The following is a 27,961-nucleotide window of genomic DNA, read 5'->3' on the forward strand; positions in this document are numbered from 1 at the left end:
TTGTATTTCAGGATGACCCTTGACAAACATAATTTTATGGACTGGTTTTGTGGTTCATCGAAAAATGCGCTCACTAGTTTTAAAAATACTAAATTTTATCTGCTTAAGCATTCAGACAGGCAAATACGGAACAAATGGCATTCCGTATTTTAAGGAAAGGATGGCATGTTTGCAACCCTAAGGCGTCATCTGGCGATATATGACCTTCTTGAACGACCCCCCATTCTTGAGACCGTTTTTCACCTCCCTCCTGTAATCTGCCAGAGTGCTCTATCATGTCTATATGATTGGATGAACCAACACTTTCTCATTTTGTCACTCATCAAGGACACCACGCATTAAGTTAGTCACAGTTACGGGATCTACAGTTCATTAGGAGTATTTCAGTAGCTACTTAGCGTCATTGCATGCGACGGAGTTTCTTAAAATGTCCTTTTTCTCTACAAAATATTGACAAATGGCATCGTTTCACTTTCTTGTTTCTAATGATGACGTTGATGTTTTCATACTGGGAATTTCTTACTTATCCTACAGTGATGCTTTAAAATCGTCTGCGGTGCAGCAGTAACACAACAGTAAACTCTTCAACTCTATATCTACCCCCATCTGGCAGGGTTACCCATAGAAAGCTCAGGAAAGTCATCGCCATAGCCCTATGGAGGTGCAGCCAGCAAGAGAGTGGCTGTACCCAGTCCCGCTGAGGCTTGCGCAGGACCCCTGATTCTTGCCAAGAATTGGGGGATATTCTTGAAAATCTGACGCACCAGAACAAGAAACGCAAGAATTTCACAAGATTTTGGGTTAATTCTTGCTCTGTCTAGGGTAATTATTGACCGCCAGATGACAACTCTAGTCTCAATCAGCGTTGTAAACTGTTAGAAATAGCATCTGTGCGCTAGTGTCATGTTTTCAGCACTACAGTGTGAGTTCTTTGTGCTTCAACAATGTCCCCCAGAAAGATGAAAAAGAAAATAAGAACGGTGGATACTATGCTTGCATCAGGAACGGGGGGCGGACCTAAGCAGCTTGTATGCCCTCCTGGACATGACTGACTCCTGTTCATTCTCCATCTCGGACGATACGTCAGGTTAGCTTCACGTTGGTTGTTGAACGTATTCCGGTGCCTCAAGAATAAGGAAACTGCGGCTGCTAAACCCCGGGGCGAAGCCTACACTTCGAGCGTAATTAACGGTTGCAGGAGTCTCCGTAACAACTGTAACACGTTGATTTGTGTTTCATACTATTTATCATTGCTATTTGTTAGTAAAATTACATTAATTCTGTAAAAAATAACACATAAGAAGATATTTATATAGATATTTTTTTGAGCTAGGGAACTCATTAATGGGATTTACATTCATTTCAATGGGGAAATTAATTTTGGTTTACATGTTTTGGTGTGCAAGCAAAATTCTGGAATGAATTAAACTCGTAAACCGAGGCTTGACTGTATTATCATACCCAACCTAGTATCATATCTCTCAGCTTTATTTCTCACTTTTTAAACGTTTAGTGATTACACGTTACCGTATGTCCAAATTTCTGTATTCAATATGTTAAAAATTTTGTATATTGATGAAGGTGGAGGTGATTTGCACAACTCTGAATACTGAATAGCCTAACTCTGTAAGGCTTGAGTCCCTATTGTGGCAAGGTATAAAAGTTTTGTGATACTTATCTTTAACTCTATCAGGGCTACATGACTTACATGAATAGACTATAGGATTGTTTTGACACTCCCTTTCCCTTTCTGCAAAATACATCAATGCCATACTCACAATAATTGGTGTTTGGGTCATCATAACAAGAGGGGAAGTGATCTCCTTGGCACCATCACTCATGTTATGACTCTCAAACTGCAACATTCGACGGCACTCCTGTACAAGGAAAAAATTATCTGTAAAGCAGATTGAAAAGTGAACAAAACTAATTATGTTCTCAAACCAATTTCCTGTATCCGGAAAACAACTCAAAACATTAAGAATTAAGTAGTGTTTTCTAAACAATCTCTCACATGAATCAAATAATCAATTAGGGCATAGGCAGGGGCCAAGTTGCCTCATCTGCCCCATGTCGTCCCTGGGGAGCTATTGACTAGCTCAGGGGCAGGCAACTTCAGGTCTGCAGGCCATATCCGGCCCATGAAGGTCATCCAGCTCGCCACCCTGCTAGGCATTAACACTGCAATCCAGCCTGCAAAACCCCAGGAAAAAAAGCCAAACAGCATCTGTTTTTAAAGACAAGTCTGTCCTTTTTGAGATCTGGTTGGCCTATTTAATTTTAGCAAAAAAGGACAATCTGAAACTGTCTTGTTGTGGGGCCATGCTGTTGCATGAGTGTGACCTGCAGCAGGAGATCGCCATTTTCCTCCGTCAGAAGAATCTTGCCCACACTGATGACTTTGACCTGCAATGGCTCGCTGATCTGGCCCTACTCATGGACATCACTGCACATCTGAATGCCCTCAATGTGAAGCTGTAAGGCAAAAACATTCTCCTGACACACATGCATGGACACATCAATGCCTTTGAGGTTGAAGTTTAGATGTGCTCAGTTGTCTCATGTTAGATTTAAGTATTTTCCTTGCCTTGCTGCATCTACTGTTGTGAGCTGCTCTTCTCCAAAATGGACATGAAGTCTTGACTTTGCTCCCAACTCTCAGACCTCCACTTCAATGAAATTATTCTGTTGGCTACCTCATCCACCGAGTCACACATTGAAACACTTCTTTATGGCAAGCAGCATCAATCGTCTCACTGATCTGTACGTTTTTCACTTCACTTTTTTACTTTGGGGTTCTCGTTTCTCACTCCGGCCCGCAGCCTGCTCCTGAAAATTTCATCTGGCCCTCCCTTCAAAAAAGTTGCCTGCCCCTGGAATAGCTCAATGTGCAAGCTTTGTCACCCTCTTGACCTCTCAGGACTGTCTTTTAAGGATACTACCAGAGGAGCAGGGTCAACTTCTGGGTAGCTTGCCACATACCCATAATCCCAATATTGTTGGAGTTGGCATTCATGGACCATTCAGTTTAGTTTCACAGAGTACTCACTGATTTGAAACAGTCCTTCCTTTGATATCCCACGATTCTGCAGAAACTTATTACCAAAGGTGTCAATTAGCCTCTTCATGTCACTCCATGTCTCAACAATAGAGTAAGACAAGAAACACAAGACACTTGGTCTAAATCTTTGTCTTTCTGTACTGGCTTTGACTATGCCATATACTCGTATTGTTTGAGTCCATAACACTAAGGGCCAAGCTAATTCCCTGAGACTTCACTTCACTGCCAAGACATGTGAAATTTTCAAAGATATCAATGTTCCCACCACACATGAACACACTGAAGTAAGCCTTAACATCTGTACATTGGTCTTGAACTAGAGGACTTTAGGACCCAATGGCTTTGCTTTCTTATGCAGTGGTGTGAGAGCCATCATCAAGGCCTGGTGACGGCAAGGATTACTGTATTAGTGACAAAAAAACAAGGTCAATGGCCCTGGTATTGACAACGGATGCTCCATGATGACTCTGGTCCATAGCTTTGTCTAATGCCCAGTCCATACATATGTTTAACTCTTAAAGGGTGACAGGTTTTTCCAGTCTGTTTTTTCCCGATGTAATTTTGAAGTTTGAATGGGGATATATGGTTCAGCATGACTCCTGGGCTGCCACACAACTCCTCCTTGTCATTCTCAGTGTTTCTATGACTGTAACAATGACAGGAGAGTTTTTTGTATCTTCCTCACTGATTCTAAGCCCAAGCGTCCACAGCCAGCGACCTCAACTCCTCCTAAGCCTCCTCTTGCTCTCAAAAGAGCTCTCAATGTGAGTGCAATTGGGAGAAAGGTGGAAGTGACTTCTTCAAGCTTTGAAAGTGGTGTTAGTGGTGAAGACAGTGACATCAACAGCATTGAACTCCAACCCCTTGTCTAATCAGGAAGGCTGAGCCCCATTATTGTGCAACCTCACTTTGGTGGCCATCCTGTAGATCAATATCATTATGGTCATGGTGGAAGTCATACCGAGACCCCTGAGCATGCATCCTACCACCCTTCAGGGTTATCAAGTTAAGAATGAGGTTAATGAAGGGGCTCTGTAGTGGGCTCGAGTGCATGGAAGAGCTGTTAGCTACACCATGCCAACCACAACCTACACAGCGCTGTGAACAAAGGCTTGCTGAGAGCTAAATGTTACTGCACTTCATCATAAAACTTTCCCTTAGTACTTAATCACTTCCTCTATCCCCTCTTTAACCAACAGCATCTTACACTGCCATGCTCAATGCCCTACTTGTGTATGGCTTTGCAAAACAGATATTTGCCTGGATTTATGTTGATAATGATGTTGAACTTGTATGTAATCTGACTTAACATTAAATCTGAATTAACCTTATAAAAGGTAATCTGTATATTGAAACATTTAACCCTTACACATTTGCTTGATAAAACATCAAAGAATCAACTGAAAACAAATAACTTGTCTCTGTTTTCATGCCTTCAGCTTCAATTAATACCTGTGAACAAAAATAATCATGAGTTTACCTGCGACTCCTGTCCTGCTAAGTCTGTCACCTGGACATCTGTCTGCTTAACATTTCTTCCAAAATCTCCATATGGTGTCCAGCGATTTAATCGTCTCCTTTCAACAGAATTATCTGCAAATCAAATTGCCATTAAGAATAAGTACATAAAAGAAAACTGAAAATGTTGTAGTGAAATACATAACAGCAAAAACATAAGGGACATAAATCTTAGTCATTATTTTACCACACGAAAAATAACCCTTCATCTCACAACCATGAAACAAATTTCCCTTTAACAAGCCAGAATGTTTTAGACTTGAATGGTGCTGTAAGCCGTGTAGAAAAATAACTGAACATATCAAGGTCCCTCATGATGTAGATTTGTTCTGATGCTTTAATACTGCACAATTTCTTTACAGTCTTTCAGTCACACAACACACTCCCAAGACAGAAGGAAAATCATGCTAATGTTAATTCTATAGGATGATGCATTGATAAGTAATGGACACCTAACCACCAACATCTTACTGGGGTAATGGGGATTCTAATACATATTCTAATAACCTTATGAAATACATGGTGTCATTCAGCCTTCAAGGAGCACTATCTTACTCTGTGTCTGACTCAAGGGAGATACGTTCCCTTGCCTTGAGGCTACAGTCTCTTCAGTCAGTGTATTGGAAGCCAGAGCTCTCTGCCTCACAATGTTATGAATGCTTCTCCTTCCTTCAAAGCAGATTAACATAGGAGATAAACACATTTTCTAAAGCCTCAGGTCTCATAATAATAAATACATGGAGTCTACTATAAACTCATAAAATTATATGAACCATAAAGCACACTTGCTACAATATGCTGAAAAATAGTATGCATAAAGATGAGAATACAAAAGAACTTTGACAACAAAAATTCAAGTGATTTCAGTAAATGAAAAATTTCAATTATGAAACTGTACTCTAATGAATACACAACCCTACTGTAGTCAGTTTATATCCGATTTTATTGGAAGGGGATTGGAGAACCACTGCAGGAAGCAAGGAACTGTAAGCACTCATGGCCTGGGCCCTGCATTTACCCACTTAATGCACTCATAATCTCAGCTGGACTCCCTTGGAGCCACTTTTGGTTCTCTCTGGAAACATTCATGGTATTCCTTCAAAGCACAAGCAGGTTTGTCCAAGTCCCCCAAGTCATTCATTCAGACATCTTTATTTTTCATATATTCACCATCATTATTGTCCAAGAGTACTGAAGAGGGCAACAGTGTTTTCAATGTTGTCCATCTGTATGTCTGTTTCTCTGTCCTTACCAAAATATCTGGAAACCGTCTGTCTGCATTCACATGCAGAGACAAACTGTATAAACAGTATGTTTTTGCCTATGTGATCAAATCTAGTCTTTGTGAGTGGGGCTTAGCCTTGTAAACACAACTCAGTCTTGTAGGTAGGACTGTTTCTGGGTTACCAAGTACCAACATTTATTCTATATTGCATTTTAATCTCCATTACGCCAAGGGACTAGGTGGCACAGTGCTGCCCCCTACTTATGTAGAGTTTGGAAAGTTCCTCATTTCCCTCCCTCCCAGATGCATACAGTATACAGTTCATTCCTATATGGAGTATGCATGTATGAGTGGGAGCCTCTACTCATACAGCTCTTTGGGATAGGTTAGTCAATGGCTTTTCACCTGATCAAGTCCCCTCATACTGATTATCTTCTCTCCCTAAAATTCCTCTACAGAGTTGCTTCCCTTGTGTTGGTTTGCTGCTGTTTTTTGTGCGAACTGCTCTTATGAACTTGCTAACTGCATGCCTCAACCCCTTTCATGGACTTGTTACCTCATACCTATGCTGTCAAGCTTTCAAATGCAGGTTAACCAGCATCTTCAATCTTTTATCCCTTTAATTCCTCTGTATATCCTTTATCCTGTCACAAATGCTTTTAAGATAGGAGCAATTTCAGTATTGTTTTGGATACTTCTCAACCATCCCTTTGAAAGAACTGTAATTTGCAGAACTTTTTTTTGTTTTTAATTTATTTTCTTCTTCCCTGGTTCCTTTGATGAAAAATAAATCTACTCACTTCTGATAGTTGCACGACCTCCTCTTTCTGCTCCAAGAACATGAGTTTCACTTTTGGTCTTGTTCCCACAGGCTGCTTCTTTTTGATTATCCTGCCAAGAAAATTTACGATAAAGGAATCCTTATTCATATCATCTGTTATAGCAGAAAACTGACATAAGACAAAACTCACTAACCTCTTTACTTCTTGATTGAATAAGTAGTTGTGAACCCCAGTTTGCTGTCTCTTCATTTTCACCAGTTGTCTTGGCTTGCTTTTTAGTAACACTTTGGTGACAGTACTCCTCTTCAACTCCTGCTTCTGTCTGAGAGCCTTCCTCCTGCCACAGCAGCTTGCTCCTCCTCCTCCCCTTTCCAGCCAAGCGAGAATTAGCGGTTATGCTAAGAGATTGAGCGAAGGACTCCTGAGGCTCCCTAGCACTGCTGCCGTCATGAATCTCCCCTGAAGAGTATGGTGCTGGAGAGATCCCCATTATTGTTTTCTTGACTTTACTGTCTTTGAAAGCAGAATCATCAGCTTTCTTTAGAGATAAAGATTCTGTGTTCCTGAAAGATGGAACACATGACCTCCGTTGCAGGGCTCTCCTGATGCGAAGCCTTGATTCCTGGAAAAAAAAAAATCAATAAGAAATCTGTAAATATTATTTTCCACATAATTCCAGTGCTATGAAGCAAAATACTTTCTTGCAAATGAAAATCATGCATCTAGAATGAAAAATAAAAGTAATTGTAGCTACTGTATCTTTTATGAATTTCTAACACGTTTTTGAGGCATCCAGCCAACATCCAACCAAAAATCTCCAAACTAAGAGCATCACTGAAAAAGGAACTAAAATCTGCTTTCCATTACATTATGAGTGGTCTATCCTTTTCAAAATGCAGTAACATAAAGGTTTTCCTCAAAATTGAAGAATAAAGTACACCCGTCTCCCTGTATTCACAGGTTCACTAATCGTGATTTCTCACAAATTAACAGAGGGAATTTTTACAGCACCAGTCCAAACATTAATGGTCTGCCCATGGATGATTTAGCTGTGCCTAAGGAAAGGATGTATATGTGCAGAAAGCAGCATAAAATACCATAATTAGCATTTTTCATCAGCTATACATACTAAAAACTGTACTGTAATTTACATAAACTTCTTACAAATACATAGTCATTGAACTCTCACTGAACTGTTGGGTCCTAATCATAAGGTCTCTGCCATTTTTTTCCTCAATTTCAGGTGCTTAAGTATACCATTCCACATGAATGATTTACTAAGCCTTGGCCCCACCCACAGAGTGATGTTATAACGCACAAACACAAAGCGAGCAGTGGCGGCAACAAGCAAATTTTAAAAATCTTTGTATTAAAACAGCTTGTAATCTGCCATCAGATCTTTTGGGATGTTTGCTGCTATTGTATATTTCCCTCACACTAATGTAGATTTATTCATACTATTTGATATTTTTGTTTATTTTACAGGAAAGGAGAAAATTGAGGAGGAAAATAACTTTTTCCCAGGCAGAGAGCATTCACATACATTTTGCATAAGGGGCTATAACCATACCAGACTGTCAGTACCAGTAGCAGTGGGTACCACCACTGAAGTATTCAGTATTCCTGATACTGACATGTTATCATACACATGTATGTAGGCTTGTACAATGACCTGTCAGTACCCACTGGTGCCACAACTGAGCAGTTTGGTACTGTTGCTGCATCCTATAGCCAATACTGTTACTCCAGTATCAATACTTGCCCAGCACTATTGCTGACAGGACCTGTTTGTTTGTTTATCAGCTTAAAATCTGCTTTAAGTTGTGGTTCAGTATTTGTATCAATTTCATAATTTTATCACCTTTTTTTTCCATAAAAAGAAGCATTCATCAGTAAATAATTTGCATGGAATGATATACTTAAGCACCTGAAGTTGAAAAGAAAATGGCAGAGACTTCACGGTGAGGACCCAAAAGTAAAATGAGATCTCAATTTCTACATATTTTTAAGAAGTATACATAAATTACAAAACAATTTGCAGTACTTATAGCTGATGAATAATAATACACTAAAAGCCCTTTAATCTAGAATACTGGGGGTCGTGAACCCTCCAGATTATCATTTTTTTAGATTACTAGGAGATCTCAATGTTGAAAACACACCATGCCAATATACACAGATGGTGGACCTTCACACTCGGGAAGATGCAGCCACCGATGATGCCTGCCCCGCCATAGAATGATAAGAAGGCGCATATACATATGTACACATGTAGTTCACATAAACCAAACTTTATGATGCTGTACAATGTCTTAAAATGACATTTGCAACGACGTGGTGGCAGAGAGGCGGTGAGTGCACTATACATATGGCAAAGCGGCAAGAAAATTTACAATGAAGGAATCCTTATTCATATCATGTTATAGCAGAAAACAGACATAAGACAAAATTCACTAACCTCTTTACTTCTTGATTGTAGTTGTGAACCCCAGTTTGCTGTCTCTTCATTTTCAGCAATCGTCTCATCTTGCTTTTTAGTAACACTTTGGTGGCAGTACTCCTCTTCAACTCCTGTTTTAGTCTGTGAGCCTTCCTCTTGCCACAGCAGCTGGCTCCTCCTTCTCCCCCTTCCAGCCAAGCGAGACTCACCAGTTATGCCAAGAGATTGAGCGAAGGACTCCTGGGGCTTCCAAGCACTGCTGCCATCCTGAATCATCCCTGAAGAGTATGCTGCTGGAGAGATCCCAGTAATTGTTTTTTTGACTTTACTGTCTTTGAAAGCAGAGTCATCAGACTTGTTTGGAGATAAAGATTCTGCATTCATGATGGATGGAACACATGACCTCCGATGCAGGGCTCTCCTGATGCGAAGTCTTGATTCTGAGGGGCATTGATTCTTGGTTGACTGTGTGCCCAGGATGCCAACTCTTCCAACTGATTCTGGGATGACATTACTGTCCTCCACAAATGGTACATGGCGGAATCTTTTTCGAGCAAAGAGCTTCTTTTGAACAGATGAATTTTCTCCATTCAAAGTAACATCTTCATCACTTTCAGGAATTCCACTATTTGAGGCCTGTTTTAAAGAAGAAAATTTTACTTAATTTGGATGTTTTACCTATGGTTATAATAAGCTATGGTACTACCAGCTCTATCCCTGATACACCCAGGCCTAAGAAATTTTCTTAAATATTAATATACAAACCTACATCATTGACTTTAAGATACCATGATGATGGCCTATACCGATACTGATACTCACTTCTCAGCCGATACCAATACTAATACTCCAATACTAACAAGTGGCTGATAGTTTTGCCGATACTGATACCGATACTTATCTAATTATGAGTAGAATATATTCCTACAAATAAAAATTTTCAATAAGAAATCAATGAATATTTTCCATAGATTTCCAGTGCTATACAGCAAAATACTTTGTTATAAAAGAAAATTCTGCATCTAGAATGTAAAAAAAATTATTGCAGTTACTTTATCTTCTTTGAACTTCTAACATGTTTTTGAGGATTCAATCCAACATCTAATTAAAAATCTCCGAACTAAAAATGAACTAAAATCGGATTCCATCAAATTTTGTGTGTCTATCTATCTATCTATCTATATCTCCGACACCCTGCTCCCTCACAGGAACTTCCCTCCAGGGGGTGACCACAGCAGAAGTGTCTTCACCTCTCCCTGTTCTGGTGTTCCCTCTCATTCTCAACACGCCAGGCGTAACTACCCACATGCTGTCCTGAAGACCACCCATCAACCCACCTGGAAGATGCCAAAAAACAACACTAATGATCCACTTCAGAGGTGGTCTTCCCCTGACACCCCTTCCCTCCATCCTTCCCTCATACTCTTCACAAATTCATTCTCACCCATTCTCATCATGTGTCCAAACCATCTCAGTGTACTACACTTCCACCCATTCAATCACTCCACAATCCACTCCCTTCACTGCCACACCCATACCAAACCTGTTATGGCAGAAAATTAACAGAAGACAAAACTCACTAACCTCTTTGCTTCTTGATTGGATAAGTAGTTGTGAACCCCAGTTTGTTGTCTCTTCATTTTCAGCAATCATCTCATCTTGCTTTTTAGTAACACTTTGGTGGCAGTACTCCTCTTCAACTCCTGTCTTAGTCTGTGAGCCTTCCTCCTGCCACAGCAGCTGGCTCCTCCTTCTCCCCCTTCCAGCCAAGCGAGACTCACCAGTTATGCCAAGAGATTGAGCGAAGGACTCCTGGGGCTCCCTAGCACTGCCGCCATCCTGAGTCTCCCATGAAGAGTATGCTGCTGGAGAGATCCCGGTGATTGTTTTCTTGACTTTACTGTCCTTGAAAGCATAGTCATCAGCTTTGTTTGGAGATAAAGATTCAGTGTTCCTGAAAGATGGAACACATGACCTCCGGTGCAGGGCTCTCCTGATGCGAAGCCTTGATTCTGAAGGGCATTGCTTCTTGGTTGACAGTGTGTCCAGGATGCCAACTCTTTCGCCTGATTTTGGGATGACATTGCTGTCCTCCACAATTGGTACTAGAGGGAATCTTTTTCGAGCAAAGAGCTTCTTTTGAACTGGGGAATTTTCTTCATGCAAAGTAACCTCTCCATCGCTTTCATGAATATAATTAGATGTTGCCTGTTTGAAAGAAAACATAGTGTTAGATTTGGATGTTCATAAAATTATATGCAACAGTAAAACCAGTTTCTATCCCTGATACACCTTCATTAAACTTTATTTCTTAAATTATTAATGTATAAAAATGTATTACTATTAAAGAAGCATGGTAATACATACAGGGGGTTCCCATAAGTCAGCAGTTCCCAAACTTTTCAGGCCACGCACCACCTCCCCTGTAACCAAGTACATGCACCCCCGCTAAGATTCGAGCAATACTAAGGTCCTGTCGATTTCCTGAAATTTTGTCCATTTTTTACGAATTTTGTGCTCACAAAGTATGAGGCTCTGAGCGCTGGCTATCAAAACTGAAGGAAAATGTACCTGGTGGGTGGATGAATGTGCCCTGTGTCTGGGTAAGTTTCAAACAAAGAACAGACGTCTCCGCTGAAGCGTACAGCATACGTTAGTTTTAAAACGATGGCAGTTAATCATGTGTTTTGAATTTTAATGGGATATTAAATCCGCCACTGCATATTTTTTTTTCTTTATGTACCACTAGTGATCAGCTCACACACCACACTTTGGGAACCGCTGCCATAAGTATCGCTATTACTGATCACGAAAACACAAAAAAATCAAATCAATTTCATGAATAATGAAATATCATAGCCCATAAGAATATTGTATAAGGTTTAATCGGGTATATTCAGAGTCACCACCGACTACATCTTTGTGCCCAAGAAGATTAAACTTTTCTCTCAATTGTTGTAAATTACCTGTGTTTCTCTATGTCTTGCAACAATTACACTTCATTATGCCTGTATAGCCAGAGTTGCCACTGACTGACTATGCAAATAATAAGCCCTGAATTAGTCTCATAGAGTGATCGCTGATTTGACACAAAGTCATTCAAGTGATACCTCATGATTCTGCATAAGCACTCAATACAAAAGGGATTGATCTGCCTCTTCTAGTCACTATTCAGTGTCCATGTCTTACCGCTAGAGAGTAAGACGGGGAGCACAGGTGACAAAGATCTGGATCTGTCTTTCTGCACAGGCACAGATGCTATATACTTGTGCTGAGTGAGTACCTTCTCACTCAATTGTGTATACCTTACTGAAGGTGAGTTATATACAATAAGTGACATATTAATAACTTTTTTGTCTGCATAACAGATTGACAGATAAAACTAAAACTGAGGAAACAAAACCATAGCTGACATAAATAATATCACCAATTCTTACAATATCAATAATTTCAACAAACCTCATTCCACTGGAATCCTTCATTACTGCTGTGAGTTTCTGCTCCACGCAGTCTTTTGCCTTGTGCTCTTAACCTGAAATTTAATAATGCTATGAGACAGTAATCTGTACTTACTTTAGTAAAGATGAATCTATTCTTAACCACACCAGCCCCTTATGGAGAAGAGGTCAATTTTCAGAATGAGCAGAGACAATTCATAAAATTAAGTCAAACCAGACTGATTACTTGATTTGCTGACCTCCGTAATGAAGCAAACAATTCGCCGCCATGCTGGGTGATATTTTCCTTCTGTTCCATGTGACCTCTAGGAGTGGGGGAAACCTGATCGTAAACCTGAAACAATAGAGGATATTGGTTCATGAGCTAAAGGGAAGAGTATGCCGTAGCTTTAAATTGTACCTACAGTCTTGACTAGACTATGTTTTGTGTACAACGGTATCATAATTTCAAAATGATCGGACAAAAAATCAAATATTTACTATTTAACTATTTAACCACTATTTAACAAATATTTACTATAAAAAAAAAAAAAAAAAAAAAAAAAACAGGCTGAATCTGCTTTTTGTCCTTTTCTTCTGAACCACCACCTCAATGACAATATAGATGAGGTAAACAATAAAATGACATTCTTCTGTTGTTTACCTCACCAATCAAGCTAGTCAATGAAACACTTCTTAATGGCAAGCAGCAATTATTATTATTATTATTATTATTATTATGATAAGCTACAAAAGCCTCCCTCCAGGGTGCAGAACTGCAGATACAAGTTGAACCACACAAAATACCAAAAGGTACTGGAGAGAAGCAAAAGCAATAAATAGTTAAGAAACTGGCCAGTCAAAGCCAAAAGGAGGAAAAATAAAATTAGTTTCAAAAAGACATTCACACGAGACATAAATGTAGAAATGTCTGCAGAAAGGACAATCTCATTGGGTAACTGATTCCATAAATTTGTCAACGACGGAAGAAAACATCATGAGAATTGTCGTACAAAAATTCATAGGATTAAGAGCAAGATCGTTTTGACTAAGAGCAAACCTCATGACCCGGGCAGGAGTAAAAGGATCAGGCAAAGCATTTTGTAAGGGATGCCGATTATTCTTAAAAACTTTAAATAAAATGCTAAGGGCACCAACTTGACGCCGATGATCAAGATCAAGAACAAGTGCTGGAGAAATAAATTGAATTGAACTGATAGCTCTGTCAAGTAACTTCATAATGGCAATTGGCAGCAGATATCCAAACAGGAGCACAATACTCAAAGTGGGGCAAAATAAATGCATAAAAATATTTGATTACAGCTCACTCAGTCACAAGCAAATGTTTTGAAGCACTTACGAAGTAGTAAGCCTGTCTTCCGTGCAACAGTGGAAGACATGGAACGGATGTGCTTCTCAAATGTCAGTGTCAAATGTCAAATGTCAGTGTCAAATGTCAGTCAGAGCCCTTGCTCTGAAGAGGTTGCATGGCCCTGATTTACTGAAGTCAACTGATTCAGATGTTTTCTCTGATGACATTTATAGTGACAGTGAAAGAGATCTTTAAGGTAATGGGCATAACAATCATATATATACAATCATATCTGGCAGTGATAAGTGTGTGGTACAATAAAATGATGACTCCTCATTGTAAAGTCTCTCTCTCTCTCTCTCTACCCCTATGGAGTGCATCTTATTACATATTATTATCATCTCCATGGTGCAGTGGTTAGCTACGAATCCGCGGGCCATCTGTTCATCCTCCCTTTCAGGGTGGTTGATAAATGGGAACCTCGGTAAACTTGGGGAAGGTAAACTGTAGTAACCTGGCTGTCACAATGGTCTTGTGCCCCGGGATGTCCCACCACATGCCCAAGCGCCAATGTGACAAAGATGAGCAACGAGGTCATGTGCAGCTGTAGCACATGCCCCCAATTTTACCTTTAACTTACCCATGTATTGGGTAACACAACAAATATGACCGGTATGAGACTATGAGACAGAGAAGAGGTACCCTTTATGAGCACTGACTCCCAGGCCTCAAACTATAACTAAAGGCAAGTATAACTAACAAGGTTAGGGATAAGATAGGGCCGCTTAAGTCGGGAGAATCACAGATTGATAGAGATGAGGAAATGAGCGAGGCGTTAAGTAAATATTTCTTGACTGTATTTACCAAAGAAAGATTAGATGATATACCTCAGGGAGAATAGATCTACAGGGGAGAAGAGGAAGAAGGATCAACCGACATCAACATAAGTAGGGAGCTCGTGATTAGACAGAGAGATAGACTTAAAGTCACTAAGGCACCAGGGCCAGATGAACTTTTCCCCAGGGTAATAAAGGAATGTGAAACTGAAATAAGTGGGCAGTTAACAGAAGTATTTAGGAAGTCACTAGACACAGGGGTGGTGCCTGTTTCATGGAGGCAGGCACACGTTAATTCAATATTTAAGAAGGTAGGCAAATCTTCTGTGGAGAACTATAGGATGATTGATTTGACGTCAGTTATAGGTAAAATGATGGAGTCAATGATAGCTGATAGTATTAGGGATTAGTTTCCCTATGTTTTTATGTTCCCTGATGGAGAAGGGTTAAGTATGGCAGAGCAGGCCACCTCTGAACCTGTGCCCTGCCATGCCAAAGATTAAGGTAAGGTCTTGTTAGTTTAAGAAACTAACAAGACCCTACCATAATCTATCAGATAATGACAAAGTCACTAAAATTGTAATGTATCGCTGGTAAAATAGTAAATTAACACTGCCATTGCCACATAAATATATATTTACATCCCAAAAATGAGTAATTTACCTTGGATAATCATTGATTACATCATAATCTATTGTAAAAAATATTTTTGAGCCATCAAGTTGGGTGTAATTCTGGATAAATAATACAAACAACCTTAAAGAAGTGGAGGGAGTGTTGGTCCTGTGTGCAATGACTAACCAAGGGTGTTTCTCAAGGAACACAATGACTACCCTACTCAGACACCAGTGACAACAACAGCAACAACCTTTTATAAAAGCTATAGTTAATGCACTGCACTGAGACCAAAATACAATACAAACGTAAGTATTTGCCTTATGCAAGATGGCTACCAGATTCAATATTAACCTGTTTCTTAACTTAGGTGTTCAATAATCTCCCCTTTACATTATAAAATAATAAAAATAAAAATGTGTCGCAAGACCACAGAGCATGAAGCGAATGAAGAAAAATACATGGAATAAAAGAAAGAGGAGAAAGTGAAAAAAGAAAAGTACCTGGAATAAAAGAAAGAGTAGGAAGGAAAAGAAGAAAAGTACCTGGAATAAAAGAGTAGGAAGCAAAAGAAGAAAAGTACCTGGAAGAAAAGAAAGAGTAGGAAGGAAAAGAAGAAAAGTACCTGGAATAAAAGAGAGTAGGAAGCAAAAGAAGAAAAGTACCTGGAAGAAAAGAAAGTAGGAAGTGAAAGAAGAAACGTAGGAATAGGAAGCAAAAGAAGAAAAGTACCTGGAAGAAAAGAAAGAATAGGAAGCAAAAGAAGAAAAGTACCTGGAAGAAAAGAGAGTAGGAAGCAAAAGAAGAGAAGTACCTGGAAGAAAAGTCTGAGTAGGAAGAAAAAAAAAAATAATTACCTGTAAGAGGAGTAAGAGTAGGAAGCAAAATAAAAAAATATTACCTGTAAGATGAGTAAGAGTAGGAAGCAAAAGAATGAACATAAGAACGCAGGAGTCTGCAAGAGGCCGGTAGGCCTGTACGAGGCAGCTAAGATTCGTCTTAGTACCGTGTCAGTATTTCATTACCTACCTTATGAAACATCACTAGCTCTTCATATATCTTTTCTACAAACGTTCAACAATCATGGAAACGCTTTCAAACTTCAATTCAAGGACTATTTATTGTTGAAAATAATAGGGGAAAATATTCACGAAAGCGTAGCCTCCTTTGGCGGTGCCGCCGGTGTTGCGAGAAATACCTCCTCGCAGAAATAAGTCGTATATACATGTAGGGGGGAGGTCCAGCTCCCCCTGGTTAGAAGAGAGGGTCGAGGGGGGTGAAGCTCCCCCGCTAGCAGGTCGTTAAGTTCGGTTGGAGTAGTTTAAATATGCTCCCCGAGCCTAAACCCTCTGCGAACTATTTTGCGGCCAGAGGAGGCTACGCTTTCGTGAATATTATCCCCTATTTTCAACAATAAAGTCCTTGAATTGGATTTTGAAAGCGTTTCCATGATTGTTGAACGTTTGTAGAACAGATATATGAAGAGCTAGCTAGTGATGTTTCATAAGGTAGGTAATGAAATACTGGCACGGTACTAAAACGAATCTTTACCGAAAAGAGCACCTGGCAGAGGAGTAGGAAGAGTAGCAGGAGGAGGAGGACAAGCAGTGTTATGAAGTCTAGCAGGGATTCTCGACCCGATGCCCCGACTGGTTTAAATGGCGTTGACAGCAGTTGTGTTCTCAGGCGGCCCCAGACTCACCCACGCTGCTCCTTCACCCACACGCCGGGACGCCCTGCAGCTCAACCTTCAGGCACAGGAACGTAACTCAGCAAAGGGTGGCAGTACAGCGGCCGTTGGTGGTGGCGTCAGGGCAGGGACGTTCAAAACACCGCGAACCTTCCAACAGAATGGCCGCCGCTCAGCCGTCCTCTTCCTCTTCTTCGCCTATGACATCAAGATCAAGATCCTCCGCCTCAACAACGGCACACAAAAATCTTGATTGATTGATTGATAGTTTATTGTTGCAGGTAAACTTGTTACAATGGAAGTGGAGTGAAAAGAAAAGTGTAATAGTGGAAACTAACAAAAGGGCATAGAAAAGTAAGTTCAGGGTGAAGTGTAAAGTGTGCACTGTGAAGTAACTAAGTGCATGGTGTGAAGTATAGAAGTGTAGAAGCGATACAAAGCGGAATAGGTCAAAAGAAGAAGAAGAAGAAGGTGGAAATTTGATTGATTGATTGATATTTATTGTTGTAAGGGTACACAGTAAAGGAGAAGGAAGGTACATGCCACCCCGACCCCCAGGTGTTACAGAGTGTGATTTGCAATAATACAAGAAACATACGTGTACAAAATTCATATCGCTATGCAGTGGATAAGATATGATGATTCGTAATATTATAATAGAACACAGGAAAACAAAGGAAGAAAGTGCATGAAACTATTAAAGTGAATAAAAAATAACTTCCTCGACCCCAAGTTAACATAACACATATGTACAAATCTTAACATATAAACGTATAGGTAGCACCATGGAACTAATAAACAGGTACAATGGAAGATGACAAGTGCTATCATAAAAAAATAGTAGCTGTTTATGAGATCAAGGGGACAGACACAATGATTAAGGGACTTCATGCACCCTGAAGCAGGTATAGGCCTACAATCTAAAGAGGCAAATGCAGGATACTCTCTTAAAATACATGAGACGAATCAGCGAAGAACATATATATTAAAGCAAAGTAAAATTATACATAAAAAAGTTATCTTTATTGGCCATTTTATCGACTGGCATTCACTGGAATATGACGGTGTATATGAATCTTGACAAAGGAATTAACTTAATAAACCATGACAAACAAGCGAGAAAACACAACCATTCATGTAAAATAATGTAGAAAAAATCTTGTTACTGTGCATTACGCAATTAGTAGCTAGGCTATCTATAGGAATCATGGTTATGCATCATGCTCCTGTGAAGCTGATTGAAATTCACTATAAATACCGTACCATAATTATCACAGCGATTCATTAGTTGCTTCATCTTCTCGACTTGCCAAACCTTATTAATCTTAATTATCTGCCTTTTACTTTATTCCTTTTATGCTCTCCCTGTCTTGCCTAGACCCCCTCCACCCCACCCCCGACATGGCGTAGCCGGGTGGGCGAGGCAACGCGCCCCCCATTGATTGATTGATTTACCGACCACCATGGAAGTGTGGTTGGACATTTTGCTTCGAACAATAACTTGTATTCCGGAATCGGGAAAAAAAAAGTTCACACGGAAAAGTAGGGTAGGTCACCTCTTTGACAGTTCTCCGGTTGGCAGCGTGTGCCGCTGCTTGTATTCAATAATGCTATTTAATAATGCTGAAGTATTGGGCCAGTGAGTGGCGTGAGTTACAAGACCTCCCGCCCTCTCATAAGTTCCGAGAGTGCCTTGGTAAATTTTCCCATTGTAAATTTGATAATCTTTACTTTGATGTAGGCCTACGACAACTGGTTTGCAATTCATTGAATCGCAAGAATTAATTATAGCCTTCCATATCAAATTTCAATGCGAAAATTCACGTATCTCCCTTAAATACATCATGAATTCCTGACTACACTCGTGCTTGGAAAGGACTTGGGCAAACCTGTTACTTCTTCGAAATTCTGACCGTGCCTAGAGCGGAAAAATCTCAGCATGAATTTGAATTTCGCGCGGCTTTTGGCAGCACACACCGTCATGGGCTCCGTGTGATCTGAATATCTATGTAAGTCTCTGTAAATGTTGCCATAACCTAGTTACTGAGGAAATTCATAAATGTCGTCTTATGTGTCTCCTTCCATCACTCCCTCGACTTCGTTTTCATAGCAGTTTTCTTTGTTCTCACGCCAACTGGCCCTCCGGTGTAGCTAAAAGGCTTGAAGAATTTGTTTTCTGTAACTTCTGTCGGTCCACCAGCCGTGTCCTGTCCGTCGTTGAAGGGATCATAGCTTTCGTTTTTTATTATAACTCTTCCCGTGTCGCCCGCTGCCGCGTGATGGTCGTTGAATGTCTCGTAGGTGCTGTTCTCCCTCGCCAACGACGCGTCTGTTGGGGACAAGGCGTGTTCATTATAATATATACTAGTGCTGGCCTGGCCAACCAAGCCTGGCAGATAAACTCCTTCCCCCTCCCCGTGAAGTCACACACACACACACACACACACACACACACACACACACACACACACACACACACACACTATGGAACCGGATTGAATCTCGGGGGAAGTGCTAAAAGAGTGTAGAAATTAATTATTGGAGCCACTTTATGACATAATAACATGCTCTATAAATACAGGAAAAGTGACCTTAAAATGGAAAAGAGCGAACATTGTATAAATTTATAAAAGTGCAGATAAAACTGAACCACTAAATTATAGATCAGTCTCTTTGACAAGTGTAATGTGCAAGATTTGTGAAAGTACAATAAAAAAAAACAGGGTCGAACATTTAGAAAAGGAAAACATGATAAATGAAAGACAGTTTGGATTTAGAAAAGTGACATCATGTGTCACTAACTTCCTATGTTTCTACTCAAGAGCAATAGACGTGGTGCAAGTGAGAGAAGGGTGAACTGACTGTGTAAATCTCGATTTGAAAAAAAGAAAAAAAAAAGATTTTGACAAGGTTCCGCACAAAAGGTTAATCTGGAAACTGCAACAGTGGGGAGGAATGGGTGGAAAAGTTATCGAGTGGATGGAGGATTACTTAAAGGGAAGAGAAATGAGGACAGTGATGAGAGAGGAGAAATCAAATTGGAGGAGAGTAGAGAGTGGAGTTCCTCAAGGCTCAGTTCTGGCACCAATAACGTTCATAAAATATATATATATATATATATATATATATATATATATATATATATATATATATATATATATATATATATATAAATGATATGCCAAAGGGTATAAAAAGTTATATGAGCCTTTTTGCAGATGATGCAGAGTTAAAAAGAAGAGAGAGGACGGAAGAAGACTGTGAAGAACTGCAAAAAGACCTGGACAGAGTGTATAGATGGAGAAATTATGGGAGATGGAATTTAATGTAAACAAATGCCATGTTGTGGAAATGGGGAAAATGAAAAAAAAAGAGCAAGGAAAACATACAGGATGGGTTACTGTCCCCCTTGAGCAAGAGGGATGGGGTGTGTGGACTGTGAAGGTCCTTGCAGTACCCAGAGATCGACTATAATGAGGATGCTCTTGACGGGAGGTATATTTGGTGGCGATTGTGAGTCCAACTCCTGATCAGTCTGGTGGTACACACACACACACACACACAAGGAAAAGTTGGAATTTTAAGGAAAAGTTGGATATATTTTAAGGAAAAGTTGGATAAGAGAGGATATGGAAACGGGACAGCGCGAGCGTAGCTCTTTTCCTGTATGTCACAAATAGGTAAATACACACAGTTCAGACCCAGAGTCCACGAGTCCGTAGCGTCATCAGACCTTGAGTGAGCCACCGATACTCTTTTCAACAGGCACACCCAACCAACAAGACTCACCCGTAAGAGTGGTATTCCTCCTCTTCTTCCTCCAGCACACCTCCATCAGCACCAGCATGGCACCCGTCACCACTACCACACCCACCACCACCACGATCACCACCATCATTGTGGGCGGAGAGGACAGCTGTGTGGATGTGCGGGTGTGCAGTGAGGATGGGTGGCCCTTTAGAATTTGGGTACTACAACTGGGGAAGTTTGAGGGACGGTTGTGGCCCAGTTGTTCGGCGCACCCTTTACTTGGCGCTTCCTTAGTCCACTCGGATCGGCCACGCGCACTGATATTAAACCATCGTAAGGCAAGATTCTCTACCTTTGTGGTGCCGAAGTCGGCTATGCATTCCTTCCAGCACTTGCCAACGCGAAAACCAAGTGGACGATCTTTCCCCAAGTCCGCCCACATAGACACTTTCATCCACTGGCCCGCCACGAAGCACTTATCGACTGGTTTAATGAGATGAGTGAACAGGACAGTCTGCTCGCTTCCATCTATCTCTGCTTCTGCTGTCGCTGTTAACTTGACACTTTCGAAACCACTTGATAGTCGCACGGAGAAGGAATTCACATAAACCGTGTTCCCGCTCTCTGGACGCTCTTCACTGATCACCTTCTCTCCTTCGTATACATTTGTGCGGTTGGTGAAGGTGCAGTCGGCTAGGCTTGGGCGAGGGCCGTAGCCTAACACCACCAGGACAAGGAGCAGGACAGACAGCAGGCCACTCTTACCCATAGCTGAGGACGTGTCAGTGTGCGCGTGTGTTTCTCTGTGTGTGTATCTACGTCATTTTGGATATCCTGTGTGTTCTTACGTATGATTTCCTGTCTTGGTCTCTCTCTCTCTCTCTCTCTCTCTCTCTCTCTCTCTCTCTCTCTCTCTCTCTCGTCCTTGCGCAACAAACCTTATGACGAAAGGGTCTTATCTTTTCAGCCTCTTGAGAAACGCCGCATCCGAGGAAAACGGATCGAATGCTTCAAAATATTCAGTGGTTTTATAAATGTGGACAAATCCAAATTGTTTTTGTTCGACGACACGTTCCGAACGAGAAATAATGACACAAAACTGAAGTGTAGACAAATAGATTCAGACTGCACTAAATTTTTCTTCACCAACCTTGTAGCGCGAGAATGGAATAAACTCCCACCTTCAATGGTCCAGTGCAGTGCGATTGATTCATTTAATAACCAGCTCGTCCACGATTTCCTTCAACTTGATATTCACTAAAAGTAGAAATGCAAAGTCTTGGTGACATTAAATTTTATATGATTTCATTTAGGTTTAGAGACAGACCACCAAGTCTGGACCATAGGGGCTGTGTGGTCTGAATATCCATGTCTCTCTCTCTCTCTCTCTCTCTCTCTCTCTCTCTCTCTCTCTCTCTCTCTCTTTCTCTTCACTTCCTGTGGCAAGCAGTCTGTGGGAACAGGGAGGATAGAGAAATTTATTTGAGAGAATTTTCCCAAATCAAGAAAACGTACCCATTCACAACCTCTCCGTGGGCTTCGCCGCTCCATACGTGTCCCTCCAGGGATGGCAGGTAGTGTGTTAGTAAATGTTATGAAAAAAAAGTAATTTCATCTGTCCATCCAACTAAATTTTGGTCAGTGATGAGTGAGTGAGGAGCTCAGGTCACGAGGCTGGTGGACGTGTGACTGATCTCTCTTCCAAGTCCAGACCCTCAGTTCCTCTTACTCGTAACGTCACACTGCGCACCAAACGGCCGGTGTGGAGGTACCTTCCATTCTCTTTACCTTGGCCTCGTGTCGGATATGAATGGGCAGAGGGCTCGTTAGGCTGAGTACTTTGAGATGCTCAACATGGCGGACCCTCCGATCGGACAGCTTTCATAGCAGCTGTTGGGCTGCAAAAGGCGAATGCTGACTCACCTATTGAAAAGCCTCCCCCCCTTACTTGACGAGGTCAGAGAGGCTGTGGAAAGGTTGAGGGGTGTTAAGACAGCTGGAATTAATAACATCAGTGCGGATCTGCTAAAAGCTGTATATAGGTGAGACTGACACGTGGGTTGCAATGCATGCAATCTTGCCTTCCGTATGGCAGTCAAGTACCGTTTCACCTCACTGGAAGAGAGGGCCAGTCGCCGCTATTTGGAGAGAAACGGGGGACCGTCAGGACTAAAACAACTATCGTATTATTGCGCTGGTCAATAGCAAGGCGTTTGTCCGTCTAATGCTTATGTGAATTCGAAAGCAGCTGTTGACGCTGCAGTGACCTGAGCTGTCCGGGTTTACGTACGCTTGGTAAGTAGACAACCGACCGTATCCTAGCGACTTGCATACAGGTGAAGTGCTGGCGCATTTCGACAGAGGATGCTTGTAGCCTATATAGATCTCAAGAAGGCGCGTTAATTCAGTGCATCGCAAGGAACTCTGGGATCTGCTGCGACTCCGCAGGATTCCTGTAATGGACAAGATTATGACGGTGTCTTTGTTCATCAGCAACCGTGATTGCTGTACTAAGCAATACCTCGTCTAGTACCATTTTGATGTAATTTTTTGTGTGTTTGTGTGTGTGATTGTACAAGATAAAACCCCTCCCGTGTTCCTTCAAGCAATAGCAAGGGACAAGTAAATTGTTAGGCGACGAGAATTATATCAACTATGAATTTATACGTTTCATTTTTCGTGAATGTAGGATCTAGGAATGTAGGTAAGGAAGACTAGAGGTAGTGTATGAAGTGCGAGGCTGCAAGACCCTCCAAGCAATGCGAGGCGTTAGCTATAATTGAAGACGACGGGACTTGGCGATATTGACTGTGATATTATACAATTTCTCGTAACACTTTGATATATGAAGGTTGGTGAGTAATATTACTCAAAAAGTGCCCCACCACACCCTCTGCGTTATGGTGGCTCTCTCATGCATAAATACGAGTCTAAATGCTGTAGAGCGCAAGTATTCAGCTTTACACACACACACACACACACACACACACACACACACACAGGGCGTGAGCGAGTACACGTAATGAGAAGATTGTAAAGTCGGTCACTAAAATGTACCAAGTTGCTGAGAACATGTTGGAAGTTATCTTATTCTTGCTAATGGAAATAAATTGACAAAGAAAACCAATGTCAGTTATAGATAAAACATTAAGATGACGGCCTTGAAAACAGCGAACTTTTATTATATGACAACTTGTCAAGTGATGGTCACCCTGTTGACAGACGACTAAAGGTGCTCGCCCTGAAAAAAGTTGTGAAATTCGTAACCAGGCAGCTGTCGTTCCCCCCCTTTTTTTTATAGAGTCGCACTTATGTTCTCATAATATATATTAAGTTTACCCTGCCCTTGCAGAAAAAAAGAAGGAAAACAAGATGGATGAATGAACGAAAAAATAAATAAACTAATAATCAATCTACAATCAAAATGTCCACATAACCTTCACCTACATATCGAAAGAAAAATATCACGTCCTCCGTTCAAGGGGGTTTGGGGAGGGGACCGTGGAAGGGAGGCGACCCTGACTCTACGAGGATGGGGTGGGCTGGGGGAGGCGGCGCGGGTAGAGTGCAAGAACTCTCTTCCTTGACAAAACTTGCCTATCACACACAGCCGCACACACCTACGAGTACTGTTGGTAATCATCAGTCAGCCAACAATGTCCGTGCAGCCTGACGAGACGCTGCCCTGAGTCCTTAACTTGAGATAACAAACAGCACACTAAAAATATGACGTCCATTACATAACCTGGGCGGAGGGGGGGCGGCGGCCATGTCCTTGGTGGTGGCGGCGGCCCGCAGCCCCGCGCCCACCGGTAACCTGTGGGCTCTGCGGCGCCGCCCAAACCCGCTGCCAAAGAAAATGGGGAGTTGGCGCCAAAATCCACCAAGTGCTAATGACTTTACTTCAATCACTTGACAACTTGCACCTCTCAGGCTCCCGCGGTGCAAATACAGAATACTGCCAAGAATATTCTTACCAGGTCCTTTCCCCCCTCCACCCCCCCAGGGAGGGCACCCCACGCCATCCCGCCTGAAGGGAAAACCCGCGGCCTGAGCACTGAGCCTCAAGGTGCCGCTTTATTATATATATATATATTTTTACAATAAAGGAAGCAGCTTAAGGGAAAAAAAAGGGGTGAGAAAAAAAAAAACTAATCACTGACCTTATGAAAGAGTGTGTAGTGAATGGCCAGTAAAGGGGATGGAAGAATGAAGATGCCGATTGACTCTTGCATAAGGGATCTGGATAGTATAGAAATGAGCTAGAGTAGAAAGTCGAGTGCAGCGGGGACGCGGGAGCGGGGAGGAGATCCTTAGTGAGAGAACAATGCTGCTGCTGGAGACCGTCACCACCGTCACCACCACCGTCACCACCACACTGTTCCGTCACCACCACCTTCGGCAAGATGGTGCATAATGACGTGCTCTTTTAAGTGAAGGATATTAATGATGCTGGTTACATCCATGTGCATGTGTGTGTGTGTGTGTGTGTGTGTGTGTGTGGTGTGTGTGTGTGTGTGTGTGTGTGTGTGTGTGTCAGCGTGTGTGTGTGGCATGTGCATGAAGCTTCCTGATGAAGGCGGCGATAAGACAGACAAGAATGATGAGGAAAAATGAAAAAGAAGTGCCATTTGGCCGAGGGCTGCGGGAGGAAGACAGGACAGGTGGGGAGGACAGGAAGACAGGTGGGCGTCAGAGGTATGGGCGTGTGGGCGGCGGCGTCACCCCAGCCACCCCAGAATAGCTCACCACCACCACTCCTGCACCAACCAGCGAGTGACAACCTGGTGACGACATCGGAAACTACCCGTCAAAACAGATGGTGGGAGGGTCTCTTCCGGCAATCCTTATCAGATGCGCACACAAGGGGATCAGGATTGGCCGAGCGCATGCACGGGTATGGGGTTCAAAAGACGAGACGGCTTGTAGTTTTCATCAGACGCAATCATTCTGCTGCCTTACACAACCTGATGAGTCAAAATTGGCTAATATGTGGTAGTCGCCATTCAAACTGTCTGTTCTCACTCCTGATTGACGCAAAAGGGTAACGGAGGAGGAGGAGGAAAAGGAGGAGGAGGATGGGGAGGAAGGGAGTTTTTTGAAATCAGACTAGCGAGTGTTTCCACGGGTAGGTGCCAACTGCGGGCCAGAAGTCGTGAATGAAAGTGGTCGTGGCCTGGCAACCCGCCGCTCCGCCTCGCCGTCTTGTCCTCACACAAAACACAACACACCCACAGCGGCCATGGGGGAAGGGGGGTTGGAGTGGGTGGAGCAGTGCATTGTCCCCTACTACAAATAACTATAATATAAAAAAAGAAAATTTGCGCAGGTACAATTGTGTGACATCTCTATTTTTACCCTTATACAGTATAAGGAATGATGGCCTTCACGGGGAGGGAGGGCGGGGAAAAAGTGTTGTGGAGAGGAGCTTCGTAAATCCCCAGGCTTAAGGCGCAGGCCTCAACCAATGAAGAATTTCCCCGGCGCATTTAGAACCTCCAGCGCGGAGATTATGAAAGTGCTACATCAGCGTCACTCTTGATTTTCGTTTCGTATCCAAGGTTTACATATTTTCCCAATAGGTTCAAATCAAGACGATGGTGATTATGACAGTCGGCAAAGTTAAAGCCAGACATTGCGAATTTTCATTCCTCGTCCAAGGTTCTGTTGTGTTCTTCAATCAGTGCGTGGATCAAGACTTATACCCATTCATACAGTTTTTACATTTGCAGCAAGCCTATGCCACACATTAAAATAATTAATTAGTCGGGTTATGTATGAATTTTAATATAACAGGATATCCTCACCAAGAAAGCAGGAGAAACACGTGTCAGGAAAAAATCTACAGAACCTGCGGAACCTCTGCTAGCCTTTATTTTTCACTCCGAACCCAACAAAGTGTTTAGACCGGTTTCTTCAAGTGCAGCAACACAGGCAGCTAATATTAATTTTAACACCTGCAACCATTATCAGTGTATTCAGAAAAAAATAAGTATCGGTCGCCATGTTGACCGAGATATTCTTATAGACTCTGGAAGCACTCAAGGTCTGGGCCGAACCACTTCCAAACGCTTCGGGTCCCCGCTGGAAACACTCGCGGGCCGCCCTCACAGCACAGCGGGAATGGGGGAGGGAGGATCGAAGGAGGGAGGGAAGGAGAGGGAGGGAAGAAGGGAGGCTGAGAGGAAGGAATGGAGGGGGGAGAGAAGGTAGGAGGGAGGCTTGGAGAAATGGATGGATCGAGAAAGGGAGAGGAGAGGGAGGGAAGAAGGGAGACTGAGAGGAGGGATGGAGTGATACTGGTAAGAGATGAGGAGGATCTGTGAGAATAAAGGAATGGAAGGAGATAGAGAGAGATGGAGAGAAGGAAGGGAAGCGTGGCCAGAGTGAAAGGAGGATGGAAGAGGAGATAAGGAGGGATAGAGTAAAACTATTTGCCAGCATTCAGTCAATTACCATCAGTGTTTTCCCAAAAGTTTCTAAGGACGAGAATAAAAAAGAATAACAACACGAAGAGAATAAGAAAAAAAATAGAATGTTCTCATATGTGTGTGCTTGGTGACTATATATCAATCCATTTTTTAGACATTTTGGTGATAAGGCAGACAGATACAGACAGACGGAAAAAGGAAAAAACAAAACAGTATCGCCCTCTATGCTAGCGGCGAGGCGAACAAAAATGATGATGATAATGCCAACGATAAAGGCGATCATAAACTCTCACAATCCTTTTACGGTCCACACGCGGCCTACCTGGAACACTTAATAACTCTTGACACGTCGCCTAAATCAAGGTAACGCTGATGGACTATACCTGTGCGGGGCGGGGCGGGGCGGGGCGGGGCGTCGGCGGGGGTGACCCTGAGTGCGGCAGAAATAGCTCGGCGGCGGGGAAGCAAAATAAGTAATTAACCGTAATGTTCCCCAGCACGTTGGCAGGCCGCGAATAAATCACCGTCGCCTAGGAAATTCAACGAAGAAAAGAACTTTATGATGCTCGTTGAGGGGAAAATTATATAAGGCTTGTGGGAGGCTGGGCGGGAAGAGGCACATGTGGGTGGGATGTGGCTGGATATGGGTAAGTGTGGGCGGGGCAGGACGGGGATGGGCGGGGCAGAGGTCGAGGCGGGGGTCGGGGCGAGGCGGGGCGGGGCGGGGCAGGTGCAGGCGAGGCAGTGTACGCCAGGTGGTGACGGAGGCAGGTGAACCAGGCAGAGTAAGTGGCGTCCCCGGTTACGTGTGTGGCTGACTCTGCTGCTGCGATGCTGACCCATGCCGCCCGCTGCTACTGCTGA

The 27,961-nt window shown here is 42.3% G+C and overlaps 3 protein-coding genes across 6 annotated transcripts in view; 1 reads left to right on the forward strand and 2 right to left on the reverse strand.

Annotated features, from left to right (window-relative positions):
- LOC127010423 (uncharacterized) overlaps positions 1-17,117 on the reverse strand; it is a 23,584-nt gene extending 6,467 nt beyond the window's left edge. The window contains exons 1-9 of one of the 2 annotated variants that reach the window (XM_050884498.1): positions 16,929-17,117; positions 12,724-12,818; positions 12,486-12,558; positions 10,611-11,234; positions 9,045-9,662; positions 6,780-7,208; positions 6,605-6,695; positions 4,542-4,654; positions 1,779-1,877 (exon numbers count right to left, since the gene is read on the reverse strand). In XM_050884498.1, the coding sequence (XP_050740455.1) occupies positions 1,779-1,877; positions 4,542-4,654; positions 6,605-6,695; positions 6,780-7,208; positions 9,045-9,662; positions 10,611-11,234; positions 12,486-12,558; positions 12,724-12,782 (2,106 nt within the window). In that variant the 5' untranslated portion in view covers positions 12,783-12,818; positions 16,929-17,117. Of the gene's footprint in view, positions 1-1,778; positions 1,878-4,541; positions 4,655-6,604; positions 6,696-6,779; positions 7,209-9,044; positions 9,663-10,610; positions 11,235-12,485; positions 12,559-12,723; positions 12,819-16,255; positions 16,404-16,928 lie in introns of those variants that run through there. The other variant, XM_050884497.1, reaches the window with a different exon arrangement.
- A 958-nt stretch (positions 17,118-18,075) lies between these two features.
- LOC127010425 (uncharacterized) lies at positions 18,076-21,534 on the reverse strand. The gene is made up of 2 exons (XM_050884512.1): positions 20,706-21,534; positions 18,076-19,245 (listed from the first exon to the last, which is right to left on the reverse strand). Exons 1-2 carry the CDS (start codon positions 21,433-21,435, stop codon positions 19,001-19,003), a joined length of 975 nt encoding a protein of 324 aa, XP_050740469.1. The 5' UTR covers positions 21,436-21,534; the 3' UTR covers positions 18,076-19,000.
- A 6,168-nt stretch (positions 21,535-27,702) lies between these two features.
- LOC127010427 (cytochrome c oxidase assembly factor 6 homolog) overlaps positions 27,703-27,961 on the forward strand; it is a 21,295-nt gene continuing 21,036 nt past the window's right edge. For 2 of the 3 annotated variants that reach the window (XM_050884517.1, XM_050884518.1), the window contains exon 1: positions 27,703-27,882. In XM_050884517.1, coding sequence (XP_050740474.1) covers positions 27,718-27,882 — 165 coding nt within the window. In that variant the 5' untranslated portion in view covers positions 27,703-27,717. The remainder of the gene's footprint in view (positions 27,883-27,961) is intronic. The other variant, XM_050884519.1, reaches the window with a different exon arrangement.

This window comes from Eriocheir sinensis, chromosome 43, assembly GCF_024679095.1.
Source record: "Eriocheir sinensis breed Jianghai 21 chromosome 43, ASM2467909v1, whole genome shotgun sequence".
In the NCBI taxonomy this organism is placed as follows: domain Eukaryota; kingdom Metazoa; phylum Arthropoda; class Malacostraca; order Decapoda; family Varunidae; genus Eriocheir; species Eriocheir sinensis.